General features: G+C 36.9%; 2 protein-coding genes across 2 annotated transcripts; one reads left to right on the top strand and one right to left on the bottom strand.

The window, feature by feature from the left end:
- Positions 1 to 363: 363 nt before the first annotated feature.
- LOC111902959 (protein RADIALIS-like 1) lies at positions 364 to 778 on the top strand. Its single transcript, XM_023898756.3, is given in 3 exon segments — positions 364 to 597; positions 600 to 671; positions 673 to 778. Coding segments are annotated over 3 exon segments (240 nt in total). The 5' UTR covers positions 364 to 531; the 3' UTR covers positions 775 to 778.
- Positions 779 to 13,672: 12,894 nt separating this feature from the next.
- Positions 13,673 to 15,009, bottom strand: LOC111902981 (GATA transcription factor 19). Its single transcript, XM_023898775.2, has 2 exons — positions 14,395 to 15,009; positions 13,673 to 14,283 (listed from the first exon to the last, which is right to left on the bottom strand). Exons 1-2 carry the CDS (start codon positions 14,800 to 14,802, stop codon positions 13,966 to 13,968), a joined length of 726 nt encoding a protein of 241 aa, XP_023754543.1. The 5' UTR covers positions 14,803 to 15,009; the 3' UTR covers positions 13,673 to 13,965.
- Positions 15,010 to 15,237: the final 228 nt, after the last annotated feature.

Below are 15,237 nucleotides of genomic sequence, written 5' to 3' on the forward strand. Positions count from 1 at the left end.
TGTTTAAAAAATTAACTTTTAACTTTTGAAATTTATAAAACTATATAAAACATAAAAACTAAAACTAAAAGCTCTTAAAAACTATTCGAAAGTTTGGATTATGAATTTGTATTTAAAAGATAAATGTATTAAACACCTATGTTTTCTTCCTTAATGCAAACTTTTTTTTTGTTTGAAATCTCATTCCCAAACAAACCTTACACATTAATAACATACATAGTATGCATGAAAAGGAGAATCAATTTCGCAAGTAGCACACTTAATAATAGCCAGTAAAATAAGAGAATCAGTATCAAAGGAAAAGCTTCATATGCAAATATGTTCACAAAAGAAGATGATGTGTTCATAGTTTTGCCTCTTTCAAGTTATATTCACCTCAGTGGACGACGACCCCTACAACCTTTTTCTCCTATTTATAGCCATCTTTCACTCATAACATCCTACCAAACCATCTAGATCTATTACATTTTTATAGGAATCTTGTCCTCCATTGAAGTCAAAAGGTAACATTTGCATACTTTGATATCAAAAATGGCATCAAGCTCACTCTATTCAAGTAGCTCCACCTCCTCATGGACGCCACAACAAAAACAAATTGTTTTGAGAGAGCTCTTGCAGTATATGATAGGGACACCCCTGATCGTTGGCAAAAGATTGCAAGAGCAGTGGGTGGGAAAATCAGCAGAAGAGGTGAAGAGGCACTATGAAGTGTTGATTGAAGATCTTAGGCATATTGAGTCTGGCAATGTTCCTTTTCCCAATTACAGAAGTTAGTCCAAAAAGGTATTAATTGTTTAGATTAATCACTTCCATGTTCGTAGGATATTAATGGTGTTCTTATACTTGATCATTGCATTGCATAGGCTGGATTATGATGTACGCATAAAAGTTCCAATGAAATGAAGTGAAGCGAAGTTGAAGTTCATTGGTAATGGTAACTAGTAATGTCAGTTGATTTCATATTTTGTATGTAATTCTATTCTAAAGTTTTATCAATATAAGCTATAGTTCAAATATAATGATTTCTTAGTATTGAGCCATAATAGATGGCAATCACGAGCAATGGGCAATTTCATGTAAGAAGCTTAATCCGTGTGTGTTAAGTTTGAACAAAATCGAATAAGTTTGATTTAGGTGCATACGGCGTATTTAAAATGTGTTTGTTGTCTAACTTGAATACGAGGTGACGCTTGCAAATTGAAAACCGTATTGGTATAGTAAAGGGGTAAGGGAAAGTAAAAATTGAAAACTGACAAATCATAACATTTGAGTGGCTCACGTTAACCATGTAAAGGAAAGTAATGAGTCAATTATAGACACAACTCCTTTCAAATATGTCATCCTACATACCCTTGTGATTTGTTCTCTAGTTTAAAAACGAGGGGAAATAAAGGAAAAGAAAAGAAATATGAAGGGAAATAAAAATAAAAATAAAAGGGAATGAAGGAGCCTATATTTGGGAGGATGGTTTCAAGAGAAGAAAAAAAAAAAAAAACACAACTTAAGAATACACTTCTTTTCCTTAATTTACTTCCTAAAAAAAACTCAAAAACACATATTTTCTCTCCCTTCCTTGCATTTTCTTCCTTAAGTGAACTCGAGAAGAGGGAGTTTGTGATCTCATGAAGGTGAAAATGTTAGTCGAAAAGAAAATAATAGATGTGTGTGTCCGCCAAAAGGGATAACAAACAAATATGACTGATAAGACTATTATAAATAAAAATAAACACGACATATATATATATATATATATATATATATATATATATATATATATATATATATATATATATATATATATATATATATATATATATATATATATATATATATATTAATATATATATATATATATATTAAGTAAGTGCTAGTAATAAATAGGAGGAAATACTAACAAAATAAGTTGAAAGTAAGACAATAAAGTTGAACGACGTAAACACACAGTGAAAATGAAGCGAGAATCTAACCTACTTCTTTATTCACTTCGATACTCTTAACAAGTTGGATTTAAATCTTGGATTGGATGGAATATTTGTTTGTTGATATTATATTCTAGAAGAAGGTATGTTATCATCAATATCATCTCCTATAGTAAATCAGAAAAATATAAACAAACAAAAAAAAAACTTATTTTTCTAAAGTCTAACGTGGGATTGATTACAAAATACTCTCCGGCCAATAACTATACTTTCTGATGTTTATGATGATTGCATGTTTAGATACTAAGGTACATGTTTTCATCTCATGCATGAGGTTTATAGATGAGATGGCTTTTTGCGGTCCATACATATGTGAGGTTAAGGAGTCTAAAGAGGACGTTGAGAATTCTACATAGTCTTCATATTAAAGGAGTTGGTCTTTGGATTAGCTACCTCAGGCCGATACATCTTACACGTTGTTAGAAAGGATCTCGTAAGACTTTCTTGTATCATTTGGTGTAATGAGTTGATTATGAGGACTTGGGGTGTGTTTTTCATTTCTTACATTGTGTTATAATGTTTATGAGTTCTATGATGCATTCTATGTAGTCATGTGCTTAATGATTTTTATATCAATGTTTGACTGATTAGGATTTTATTTTATAAAATGTTTATTGTAAGATTCAATCGATTATATCTCCCCATGCGCTACTATAATGTTGCATTTTGTCGTATGTCTCATGTGATGGTTAATAAGCGATACATTAGAGATGCTTAGAAGTTTTGGATATTTCAACACTTAGACTTTCACATTGTACTGTGTTTGGTTATTTTGTTTATGTTTTTGCTTATGGTTTAATATTCAAGTTGACATGCCCTTGAGTTTTGAGCAACATTTATAATTAAAATCTTTCTAAAAATCTCGTAATTTCCCTTTATAAATATAGAGTTTTTAGTTTAGAACTTAGCATAAACAAGTCTTAAAATGGAAATGTTTGAGGATGTCACATCCAATGGTACAAGTATGTAGATAAGATTAGGGCATAATAGAATTCTACAATCAATAAAAGAATAAAGCATATCGATGTGAGTTATCATTGGATTAAATATGATACTTAAGACACTTGTTTGAACTTGTCAAAGTTCGTAGATATGATAATGGTTCCGGTATGTTAACAAAGGCTTTGGCAAAAAAATAGTTGATGATAGGTTGATCGATTGTCATCATGGCGATCTCTTCCTCATAGTCAAGAAATGGATGATTTTTTTGGGAGGTCCTATGTTTTGACCCATAAAGAAAACTCATAATAGGTTCAAATACAACGTTTATTTACTTTGTATTTACTTAGGGTTTTATAGTTTTAGTGAGTCATCATGAGAGCCAAAAGATGGTTTATTTTCTTTATTCTCGGTTTATTTACACAACAATAAAAAATACATATTCTATTCTAGGAGGTTCAACGTTTCAAGAATTAGACTGAATTTTGGGGATTCGACGGTTGGGATTTGTGTTGCTAAACTATAGCAGATTTTCACGTGATATTTATCACATATTTGTTTGTTTTGATTATATATATTTGATATATTTTTGTTCCAAATATATGATGGTTATTATGTCTCTAGTATATGTGTACATGACTTTGCATTTTTTTAGTGGTGATGTAACACCGTATTTTTACTACATTCATAGATTCTAATATTAAACAATTATTATGAAAAAAGAATTAGAAACATATTAATTTTGAGCCAAAATATTCATCCTAAGTATGTAAACATCAAAATAATTTTCGTAGTTATATACCACGCATAAATTCGACATCATATGAAGAAGTTATACTTCTTCGAAGGTTTGCTATTAAACTGACACGGCTCAGCGTATCGTAGAAAGTGAATTTTAGAGAATTTGCTTATTAACCTAAGAAATCTAAATGAAATTCGTAGTAGTCGTAAAACCAAGAGCGTGCATATTCAGAACATCCAAATCTAACTTCGCATGAGAGAATTACGATTTTCAGAAGTTTCAGCATAGCAATATGCGACACATAAACTTAAATCAAGATCGGTCGATTCTTAGAAAAAACAATCCAAAGGAGAGTCAAAGATCTCATTGATATGATTTCGTCGATATAAAAACAGTCGAGACTGGAATTCGTATGGATAAGTTATGATTTTTATATGGACTTTAATAGTCTAATCCTGTTAAAAATATAACTTTAAAAATAAAATGAGAATTAGCGGACGGAGTCTAAATGAAAGTTGTAAATCTTGTCAATAGGTACGTGCAGTGTCCTGAAAGGCGCGTCATGGCGCATTCCAAGGCGTGAGGCGTGACTTCGCAGTTACGAAAAACCTCATGAGGTTGCTGTTAGGCGTGACGTGTGACAAGGCATGATATGGCATGTCATGGTGTGTTATGGCAGATGTTTTTCATTTGGCACACGTTTTTTTGCTCTTTGTTATATCTTTTCTAATCGGCGATACAAGTATTGTGTTTTTTGATAACTTGTTATTAGTTATTGATATAACATTTCTAAAAACTAGTTATATTTTATATAAATTTATATTTATGTGGTAATATAATTATAAATTAATACAAAATTGTCGCCTTACATCACGCCTTGAAAAACGTTATGGCTCGTAGAGCTTAAGGCTTGGTATTACCGTCACGCCACACCATATGTCATTTAGAACCTTGGGCCTACACGTGGATATAAAGAACGCCGAAACGGAGCTCATATGAAGAAAAAATGATTTCTTGAAAAAAAAAACTGAAAATACGTGTATGCGCAGCACGCGACAAAAAGACGCGCGATACGCTCTGACTGGCCACCCAAATCTTGCCATGTGACATCCCCAAAATCTCGGCCAGAAAAGACCGATTTTCATTTATGCTTTTAAAATATTTTCAGAGTAAATCCTTTTGATTTGAAAGAGTTGCGGAATTTGTTCCTAAAAACAAAACATGATAAAACAATGTTTACCAAAGCATTTCATAAAAGAAATGTATTTTCATTATAATCAAAACTCGGGGTGTCATGTTCCGATACAGACCAATAAGCATAAACAATAACATTACAAGTCATTCGACAAATATATACATATACAGACTTGTAAACAAAACAACTGATGGTTCATCCATCTCAAGCCTTTGCGCCACTTCCTGTAATACAAATAAAACTGAGTGGGTCAGGCTTGGGAGCCTGGTGAGCATATAGGGTTTTCAACCCACAATAAATATCATATTTAATTTTTACCAACCAACAATAACCCAATTACCCATTCCCGTTATTCTCACTTTATGTCCCTAAGACAACTAACATAAGGGACCTAGTCTAAGAATATTTCATCGGGGCGACAACACATGCTTCGGGGGTTCCTCAGCAATATAAGTCAAATAGGGGGATGGAGTACAGCGAATGAACACCCAAGTTCATTAACACCTACAAGTGGCGAACCTGCTAATGTTTCCACAAGACTATCTAGAAAAGTATGTGGTCGTCATCTAAACTCCACTAGATGACTAGATCAAACAACAACGAGGCCTCTCATCTGTTTATTACACACCAACTATCTACCCATGTTCTACCCAACATATTAGTAGATAAAAATATACATTTTTTATACATAGTTAAAAACCTGTATAGCATGCTTTAATCAACACATATTTCACATAACAGATGAGGCACACACACACATAACACATATCTCATAGAGAATAAATCATATCTATGAGTTAGAAGAAAATGAATACACATTCACACATATAAACAACAATATACTTAATACACTCAAACCATACTTGTATTATTATCGTGTTTATGAAAGGTAGTATACACTCACTTGATCAGAATATGATCAGACAGCACTACGACTTGCAGAAGTAGTAATCCTCAACAGATCTGGAAGATCTCTAAAAATTGAACTTCTCGCGGGCAGAGCTTCGGCTCGGGAACCGCACTTCTCGGGATCTTCGGGATCTCGGGACTTGCCTCGGGGCTCGGGAATAATACCGGGGCTTCGGGATATTACTGGCACGCAAAACGATGCAAAACGGGAGAAAGAAGAGAGAAAATTGGCAATTGGGTCGGCTGCCCTCGCATCCTATTTATAGGAGGCTGGAGCCTCGGAGTACGCGGGGCGTACTGGTCCGAAAAACGTCACTGCTTACGCATCCGAAGCCACTTGCTGCGAGTGTCGACACCTTCGGAGTACGCGGGGCGTACTTCGGATCGGATTGCTGACTCCCCTTCGGATAATGCCGGATTTAAAGATTTAATTTAAATACAAAATATTTAATAAACTTCGGAAATTCATATCTTCTTCATACGAACTCCGTTTTCGACGTTCTTTATATCCACGCGAAGGTGAGACTACGCTCTACAACTTTCGTTTAGACTCCGTCGGCTAATTTTAAATTTATTTTTATTATTTATTTTTAATAGGCCGCGACAGAAAAACTTCGTTATAAATTCATAACTTCTTCGTTTGACGTCCGTTCTCGCCTAACTTTTTATCGCTTCGATACCAACAATGAAACGAACCAAAAATACGACCTAAAATTTTCATTTTTCAATATAACCAAAACCCATAATCTAAGTGTCATATCATAAAAACCATACGTGATGTATCCCAAACATAATAAAAACAACATTGTGCGGAAACTGTATCATATCCATGTCATATAAAAATCAAAAACTAAATCAACTCCCAGGATAAAAGCTGAAGCTGTGGTGTGTGCGATGCCATCATCCCGAGCTCTTCCCTCTGCTAGCGGAAGTACCTGAAACCAAAACTAAAACTGTAAGCACGAAGCTTAGTGAGCTCCCCCAAACTACCACATACCATACAATACATATAAAGCACATACTGGGCCTTGCCCACTGCATCAGACCGAAGTCTGGAACTAGCTGCATCGGACCGAAGTCCGGAACTGACTGGGACCTTGTCCCCTGCATCGGACCAGAGTCCGGAACTAACTGCATCAGACCGAAGTCCGGAACTAACTGCATCGGACCGAAGTCCGGAACTGATCAATCATGGCATAGCATAGAACATAACAACTATTATAATCACATATACTGCATACTGCATCGGAACAAAGTCCGGAACACATAGCACAAACATGCTTGTATCACAAAGACATCAAGCACTCTAACTACTGCATCTGACCAAAGTCCGGAACTACTGATAATTAGACGGGCCGGCATTGTCGCCGTAGACTCGTTCCTACTGACGGGAAACTCACCTCGTGAACTGGCTGCTGAGTGAATAGCTCTGAGGGCTAACTGCTGCTGCTGCTCCGGTATCTCCCCGGCTACAAGTCCATAAACACACTCAATCAGATACTAAACACTGCACTGGGTAAAATGACTCTTTTACCCTTGGTCAAAGTCAACTCTTGGTCAAGGTCAACTCTCGGTCAAAGTCAACTCTCGGTCAAGGTCAACCCACAGTTGACCTGACTCGCCGAGTTGGGCCGCCAACTCGCCGAGTCCCTATTCTCACTCCTCGACCCTACTCGCTGCTACTCGTCGAGTATGGCATCGACTCGACGAGTACTCTCCCGATCCAAGAACTCAGAAAATCTTCATCCGACTCGCCGAGTCCTATGAACAACTCGACGAGTTGTTCTTGAGCTTAAGAAGATTGCCTTGGACTCGCCGAGTTGTATGAACAACTCGCCGAGTCCCTCCATCACTGAGTCTACCCTCAAACTCGCTGAGTCCACTCCACTACTCACTGGTCCCACTCGACACCGCTCAAAAGGAAGAAATCGGGAACTCGCGACTCGACTCGCCGAGTCGTTCTTCCGACTCGCCGAGTCACCGCCATGCAACTATTCTATACTCGATTCTGCTCGAATCCAATACATACAAATGATAGATCTGAGTCCAATAAGTTGATTTACCACGTAAAGTTTCCAACTTTACGTGTACAAACACATGAACAAGGGAATAAAGGCTAAAAGATGTTTAAAAGGGGTAGATCTAGGGTTAATATGCAAAATAACTCCATAAAGGCAATACATATGGGCTCTAAAACTCCTAAATGAATAGATCTAAGGTTATCTCGGCATAAGAGAGCTTCCATATCAACATAAGGCTTTGAGAAAGGCATTAACAAGATCTAGAAAGGGTTTTAAGGCATAAAAGAGAAGGAAAACTGAAGAATACCTCAAAGAGCTCTTGCTTTCCCTTGAATCTCTGCTCTACAATCCTTTTCCTTGCTCCTTTCTTCTTTTCCTTCTTCAAGCCTTCACAATAGCACACAAAATCACTTAGAATCACTCAAGAACGAATTAGGGTTTTCTCACAGCTTTAGAGGGTGAAGGAGGCGAGATTGGGGGCTATAAGGTGGCTTAAATAGTGGGCAACCCGGGGATTTAGGGTTTCTCCCAGACGGACAGACTCGCCGAGTCCAGAATATGGACTCGCCGAGTCGCCAGCTAACACGTGCTCGAAAACCCGACCCTACTCGGCGAGTCAGGCTATGAACTCGCCGAGTCCCTCTTATAAAACTTCAAAATAAATACCAAGGAATTATCATACCGGAGACGGGTCGTTACAAACAACAAGACCTTCGATCCTCGTTTAGATTGCTTCGGCTAAAAACCCCTCGATCTCAAATCGAGTAAAACAGGTTGCATACCGTTAAGTCGAAACTTCGATAAATCATAACTTCCTCATACGAAGTCAGATTTAGGCGTTCTATATATATTCAGAAACCTCGTTTCAACTACTACAACATTATTCAAAGATATTAAGTTTATTTTACACTTAAATTTTGACGCTTATTTTTATTCTTAATTAATCAAACCACATAATTAAGCAATTAAGCACAAAACACAAAATACTCAAATAATACAATCTTATTATTTCAAAACGGGTTACAAAGGTTAACCTAGACCATTACATTGCTAAAAGTGGAAAGCCCGGAAACACAGGCGTTACATGCCACGTGTCACGTTTTCATAGGAGTCACCTCACCCAGCCGACCGCGTGCGCGGTGCGCTCCGACCATGTGCACGGCACATATGTTGGAATTTCGCTTATAAATAGCTTTCAAACCTCTCATTCTTCCTCACATCATTTCTAAACTTCCTATGTAGTTCTTAGGCACAAAAATAGGTTTTTCTTCTCGATTTATGAGTATTTTGGTTTAGCGGAGTTTTGGACATTAGAGGGCTCGGGAATTAAAAGCTCTCGGGTCGAAGTCCTGCCAACATAAATCCTGGTTTTTGCTAGAAACCTCTTTACGTGCAACTACGCTTACTAAGCTTTTAGGATTGCTTATTTTCGTAATTATAATCGTTATTAGGAACCGACAAATTCTAGATTCTTCAGTAATTCCAAGTTATAGTAATGATTGATCTACTTGCGAGAGAAGTGTCTAGAATGGTCATGTTGGCTTGGTTGTTGGATTTTAGAAAGGCTATATGTCGAAATGGTCATCCCCCAACTGTTCTGCCTGGTTGATCTTTATTTGATATAACTCTTAGTATTCATTGAGATTAGTGAAAGATCTAATATTCCATTACCAGGTTCCCACATGGACTAATATGTATAGTATTATAGGTTAATACTCGTTAGGCGCGTTGACCACCAGTGGGATCACCTAGAAAGCTGTTAATCTTCTAGGAAACTGTCCAGGTGAGTTATCTCACTATAGTATGTTTTACAATACATGTGCATGTATGTTAGGATAGAGAACTAATAGATTATAGTTGATAGAACAGTATGTATGTGCTTAAATTTAAACTGTTAGAGTAGAAAGTACAATTGTGTATGAACTAGTAGAATCTAAAGTGTAGACTCTATGTGTGTAATTCTTGTAAGTATAGACTTAGTTCGGGGATGATGATGGAACGGTTAAAGAGGTTATGAGCCTATAAGCTCGCATGTTAATGGGATGGCGCGTAGGTTGTAAGTACATATAGACTCGTGTTAACGAAATGGCGCGTATGCAAGTATATGTATTTGTAACATTCGTAAAATTATTGAAAATTTTAAACTTTTTAAACAACCACAAAACCATCATTTATTACAATTTGTTTTCAAAATAAGTTTCACATCATAGAAATCCCAAAATCGTAAAATCAAAACATGAGAAGGTGCACAATCACGCCTTCGCCTTTCTATGATCCACTAAGGTATCTGAAACATAATCCAAAATGTAAACCCGAAGCTTAGTGAGTTTCTCCAAAATATCAATACATAACAAACAGCACATTTATAATAACAACATACTTTGGGCCCAATCAACCATCAGGTTGCAATACCCTGATGGGTTTTATACAAACAATCCTATGTGTGCATGCAACCCTAATTTGGATCTATGTTTTCACTATTAGATACACAACATTATGAACACATGGATAAAACCCTAATGTAGCATGCTATTTTCAAAAATCACATAGAAGGCTAGATCACATACCTCTTGTTGTTATATTGCAATAACAACTTAAATCTTCAAACCCTAAGTCTTGAAAGCAAGCACCACAAGTGTAGTGCCTCTAATGGCTCACAAACACCACAAGCAAATGGAGAGGCTATAGAGAGAGAAGGGAGGAGGTAGAAATCATCCTTGGGAGCTCTTAGAAGCAAGTGGACGAATTCTTAAGGCCTAGGGGTCTTTATATAGGGTTGGGATTAGGGTTTCAGTCCTTATCCTTATCCAGTTACTTGCCCACCAAGCAACCACAAGATAAGCCTTTGAAAAACCCTTATCTCTTGGGCTTTGGACGATTTCAAGGATATCCTTATCCTTGAATTCGTTCATCCTTTAACAAGGATAATCATTGCCCTACTTTGCAACTATCACATAATTACAATTCAGCCCCTCTAGTTTAATTAATTACACTTGATCACAAAATTAATTTCCAATTAATTATTGACCAATATTAATTAAACAAATATGATTTCTCCTTTAATATATTATTCTTATAACATATTAATAAATCATAATAACCTCTTTCTCTATTTATTTCTCCAGTCAAGTTGCTTTGGTGAAGGCAACCCAAAAGGACCATGCACAACCGAATATGGTTACGGGCTTAGACACTAATCCAACATACCCCATGCCCCTCAACCATCGGGTTGGAATGCCAATATACTATAGGTCCAATCATCCTCGGGATGGAATACCCCTGGCCCTCAACCATCGGCTTGGAATGCCAACATACTATGGGTCCAATCATCCTCGGGATGGAATACCCTAGGCTCTCAACCATCAGGTTGGAATGCTTCGGCTTGTTGGCTTACGCACAAAGCAGTGAAGCCTCAGCCACCAACAAATTATGTGCACATATAACAGATAATCATATAACAGTCTACATCCAGTCACACAGATCTACAGATCACTAAGCATAGTAATATCCTATCTACTAAGATACTGATCTAACAGATTATAACCATACAATAGCATACATAACAGGATATCAATCCAATGGGTCGACATTGGTGCCTTCGACCCGCAAATATAGTGAGGACAACTTACCTTACAAGCAGTGCAAAAATGATAAGGTCTAACTCCAAATCTCAGCTCCTGAATCAATGCCTACAACCATCATGATCAAACCCATCAAAATCCTGAAATACCCAAAATGCCCTCAAAAGTCCAACTTGGTCAACCATGGTCAAAGTCAAAGTCAACGGTCAATGTCAATAGTCCATGTTGACCCAACTCGTCGAGTGCACCTTATGAACTCGTCGAATTTTATAGTACTCAGAAAGTCGGGGGAAACCCTAGCCAACTCACCGAGTTGGCTGGAAAACTCGCTGATTTTTCCCCAACTTAACACATTTAAATGATCCTTTGATTCCAGGGACTCTAAGGCTCAGATCTGAACTCCAAATGTGTCTAAAAGGATAAAGTTTCCAACTTTATCATTTGGGGCTACTCCAAATGCTCAAAAACCCTTCCGTGAGGCTTGAAAACTCAAAGGCTTAACCATTAAGCACAAAATCCTTGAGATCTGGAACCTAACTTTTCCAGAAGAGATTCTAGCCTCAAAACGTCCCAAAGGTTGGTGATTTATAGACATGCATGTCCAATGCATGTATTGAACCCAAAATGGGTCAAAAACGGGAAATGTGACCTAAACTCCATGCATGGCATCAAAGCTTGGCTAAAGACCAAATCTAATCCACTCTAAGGTCACCTTGACCTGGAGATTCATAAAGTTGCAAACTTTATGAAGTCTATCCATTTCCACATACAAGAATAAGGAGAAAAGGTACAAAACTCAAGATCTAGCTACATAGATAGATAAAAATCGTATCTTAAACACTTATAATGGTCCAAAAGATTGCCAAACTGAAGATAAGAGCTTTGCTTGCTAGATCCTTGCTTTATTCTCTCAATCTTCTCCTTCTTTTGCTCCAAAATGCCACACTAGCTCACAATAAGAGATGGAATGAGGATTAGGGTTCATAAGGCCAATATGAGAGTTTGGAGGCTGATAAAAGATCAGCCTCAAGGACTTAAGGAGGTTATATATGGTGCAAACCCTAAAATTTAGGGTTTCTCACCCAGCCGCTAACTCGTCAAGTTTTCCTCACCAACTTGTCGAGTTGGTCCGTAAAGATGCGCGGCCCAAAAGCCTTCAACACATCGAGTTGAGGCCATCAACTCGCCGAGTTCCAAGGGAAATTTGCCTTTTAATGAATAAATCGAATACCTGAAAATCAGGATGTTACAGTATTGTAGTATATGGTATTTTGGGGAACTCACTAACTCTCGTGCATACCCAGTTGAATAAAAATGTTTTTCAGGTACTTCAGTGATTCGTGAGAAGGGCAAGATTCGATTGTACACACGCACATTCGCATCATGTTTCCGCACATTGTAATCATACTCTGATATATTTTTAATAAACAAAAATGAAAATTTTGCTTTGAAAATCAAGACATTAAAGGTGAACTTTTAAGAGACTAAATGGTCCCATGGTTTTTATATCGTTTGAAGGGTTTTCAATGCTAAAATTTTGATTTCACATTCTGGTTCTTGTTTTCTATTTTAGGTTGTTCTCGATAGAATTTATAATTGTGGTTCTTGTTTTCAATTTTAGGTTACTCTCAGTAGGATTTGTTAGAAAATTGGTATGTTTAGAAACTTGGAAAAAAGAGTCGTGAATTACACTTTCAAATCAAAGTATTTCTATGGTACTCTTGAAATCTTTAGATCGGATAAACTTAGTGTATATCAAGAATAGAGAATGAAAAGATGTTCTGATCTTTTGATATACCAGAGAAAAATGAGAATGACCAATATTATAATATTTATATATATCCTCAATAGTTTCGTTTGAAATTGAAATTTTTAGTCAAACATAAACTATTTCCACACTATTTGTATATATTTTTAGCTGTTTTTCTAGGTTTAGTTTATAACATAGAAATATTCATGCAAAAACATACACAAAGCGAACTAGTACTAATGTAACTCGTTTAACATTTCTCTTTAGTTGTCAATTATCTTATATCATTTTTATTTTTAAATTATGTTATTATGTATAGACATATGATAATCGAATTTAAATGTTTAGTGAATTCTATATGAAGTTGGTTACGTTTTTTATTTATATTAATAATTCTTTTATAACCAAAACACAACACACTATAAAGAGTATGTAAGTTATGCCGACACAGCAGCACATCCGGTCCACATTCTTATTACCCTTTTTGGAATCAGAAGCATAATGAACCATCAATAAAGATCAATCGAATGCCAACTATGGAGTGGAACAAAAAGAATAAAGAAGAGTAAAGATGTTCATATTGGATTAAAGTTAACAAAGCAAAATTAAATAACAACAGAAATAATTTGACCGGCAAAAGTGAAAAAAAGGCTGCTACTATTAAAATTAAAGCTTAAGAGAAGAAAAAAAAAGAAAAAGAAAAAAAAAAACCAAGATCTAATACATCTTCCTAACGTAAAGAATTTTGAACAAGAAAAAGTTCGTCCCCACGTTTCCACGTCATCATGGGTGGGACAGCAGGATACGCCACGTCATCATTAAATTAAATATATTATATCTTCTTTTCTTTCATCTAGTAAAATCATGGACGAGGCCTGGTCTGTCAGTGACGTTAAGCCGCCACGAGAGGAATGGCGAATCTCTGTCGTCCACGTCATCCATGAACCTATATTCATTCGACGCCGCCGACGCCGTCGAGTAGCATGACGGCATTTTGTAGGCGGATTGTGAGTGATTCATCCACTGGTTCCCGTTGTTCATCATGTATTGGTGGTGGTGGTATCCCTCCGTCGAATCACTTCCACCGTTCGAAACCACCGCCGCCGCCGCTGCGTTCGCCCGTCTCTCCTCCTTCTTGTATCTAATCCCACATGCATTACACAACGACTGCAAACAAACAACAATTTAATTAGAATTCAATTAACTTTTCTTTATCTATAGCTACATTCCGTTTGATCGGTTTAATTTTCAGATAAATATAAAGAACTATAAGCTCACCTTAGGGCCACGAGGTCCATTCCTCCAAAGCGGGGTAGAAGTGGTGTCGCAGTTAGCGCACCGCCGTGAAAACAGACTGTCAGCGGCGGCAGAACCGTTACCATTACCATTACCATTACCATCGCCACCGCGATTGGATTTATGAGCAGATGGCGCAGAGGAGTGACTAGAAGATTGCAAAATGTTCCACCAGTTTGACCCACGGCGCTTTTCATGGTCGTTCGTCAAGCGAGTAGACGGCGTACCCAAAGACAAAGTGCAATCGACGGAAGATGGAGACGATGAATAAGGGCACATGATTTCTTCTTCGTAAGGCATTGGGAATATGGAAGAGAAGGAGTTTTGTTGATAATGGTAGAGACCACAAGAACAAGGACCCATCATGGTTGAACCAGTGCACCTGTTCATGTTTCCTGTGTCAATGTAACTATGTAAGCAGAGTAGAAGGTGATGATGAAATAAGGATCAATGCAAAGAGAATTGCAGATGAAGTGGTTGGCGTGATGTTAACGTGTGTTTTGGGGATGTTGCTATATATGAAGAGTTTTCGGTGGCCAATGAAGAACTAGAAGAAGAATATGATATGAGAGGATGATGCTGATGCTGATGCTGATGGAATGCAATGAGGGAAGGGGGGTTGAGGTGTTTATATAGGTATAGACGAGTGGGTCCAGTTGTTGTGAATATTCCACATATGTAGTTTTGTCGTCTTGTCTTGTTCCTCGTATGGATGAGTACTGTGTTTCTCAGAAAACAGTACACGTAGATAAATACTCTACATTTTTTTATTTATAATATCATAAAATTCATATTTGCGTTTTCTTTCACCTTTATAACGAAAAA

The sequence above is a fragment of the Lactuca sativa genome, chromosome 2 (genome assembly GCF_002870075.4).
Source record: "Lactuca sativa cultivar Salinas chromosome 2, Lsat_Salinas_v11, whole genome shotgun sequence".
In the NCBI taxonomy this organism is placed as follows: domain Eukaryota; kingdom Viridiplantae; phylum Streptophyta; class Magnoliopsida; order Asterales; family Asteraceae; genus Lactuca; species Lactuca sativa.

Bases quoted from the DNA above. Each gene is read 5' to 3' on its own strand.
- LOC111902981 (XM_023898775.2), bottom strand. From the start codon at position 14,802: ATGAACAGGTGCACTGGTTCAACCATGATGGGTCCTTGTTCTTGTGGT. The intron at 14,284-14,394 runs GTGAGCTTATAG...GTTTGTTTGCAG, and splicing joins ATGGACCTCGTGGCCCTAAG to TCGTTGTGTAATGCATGTGG.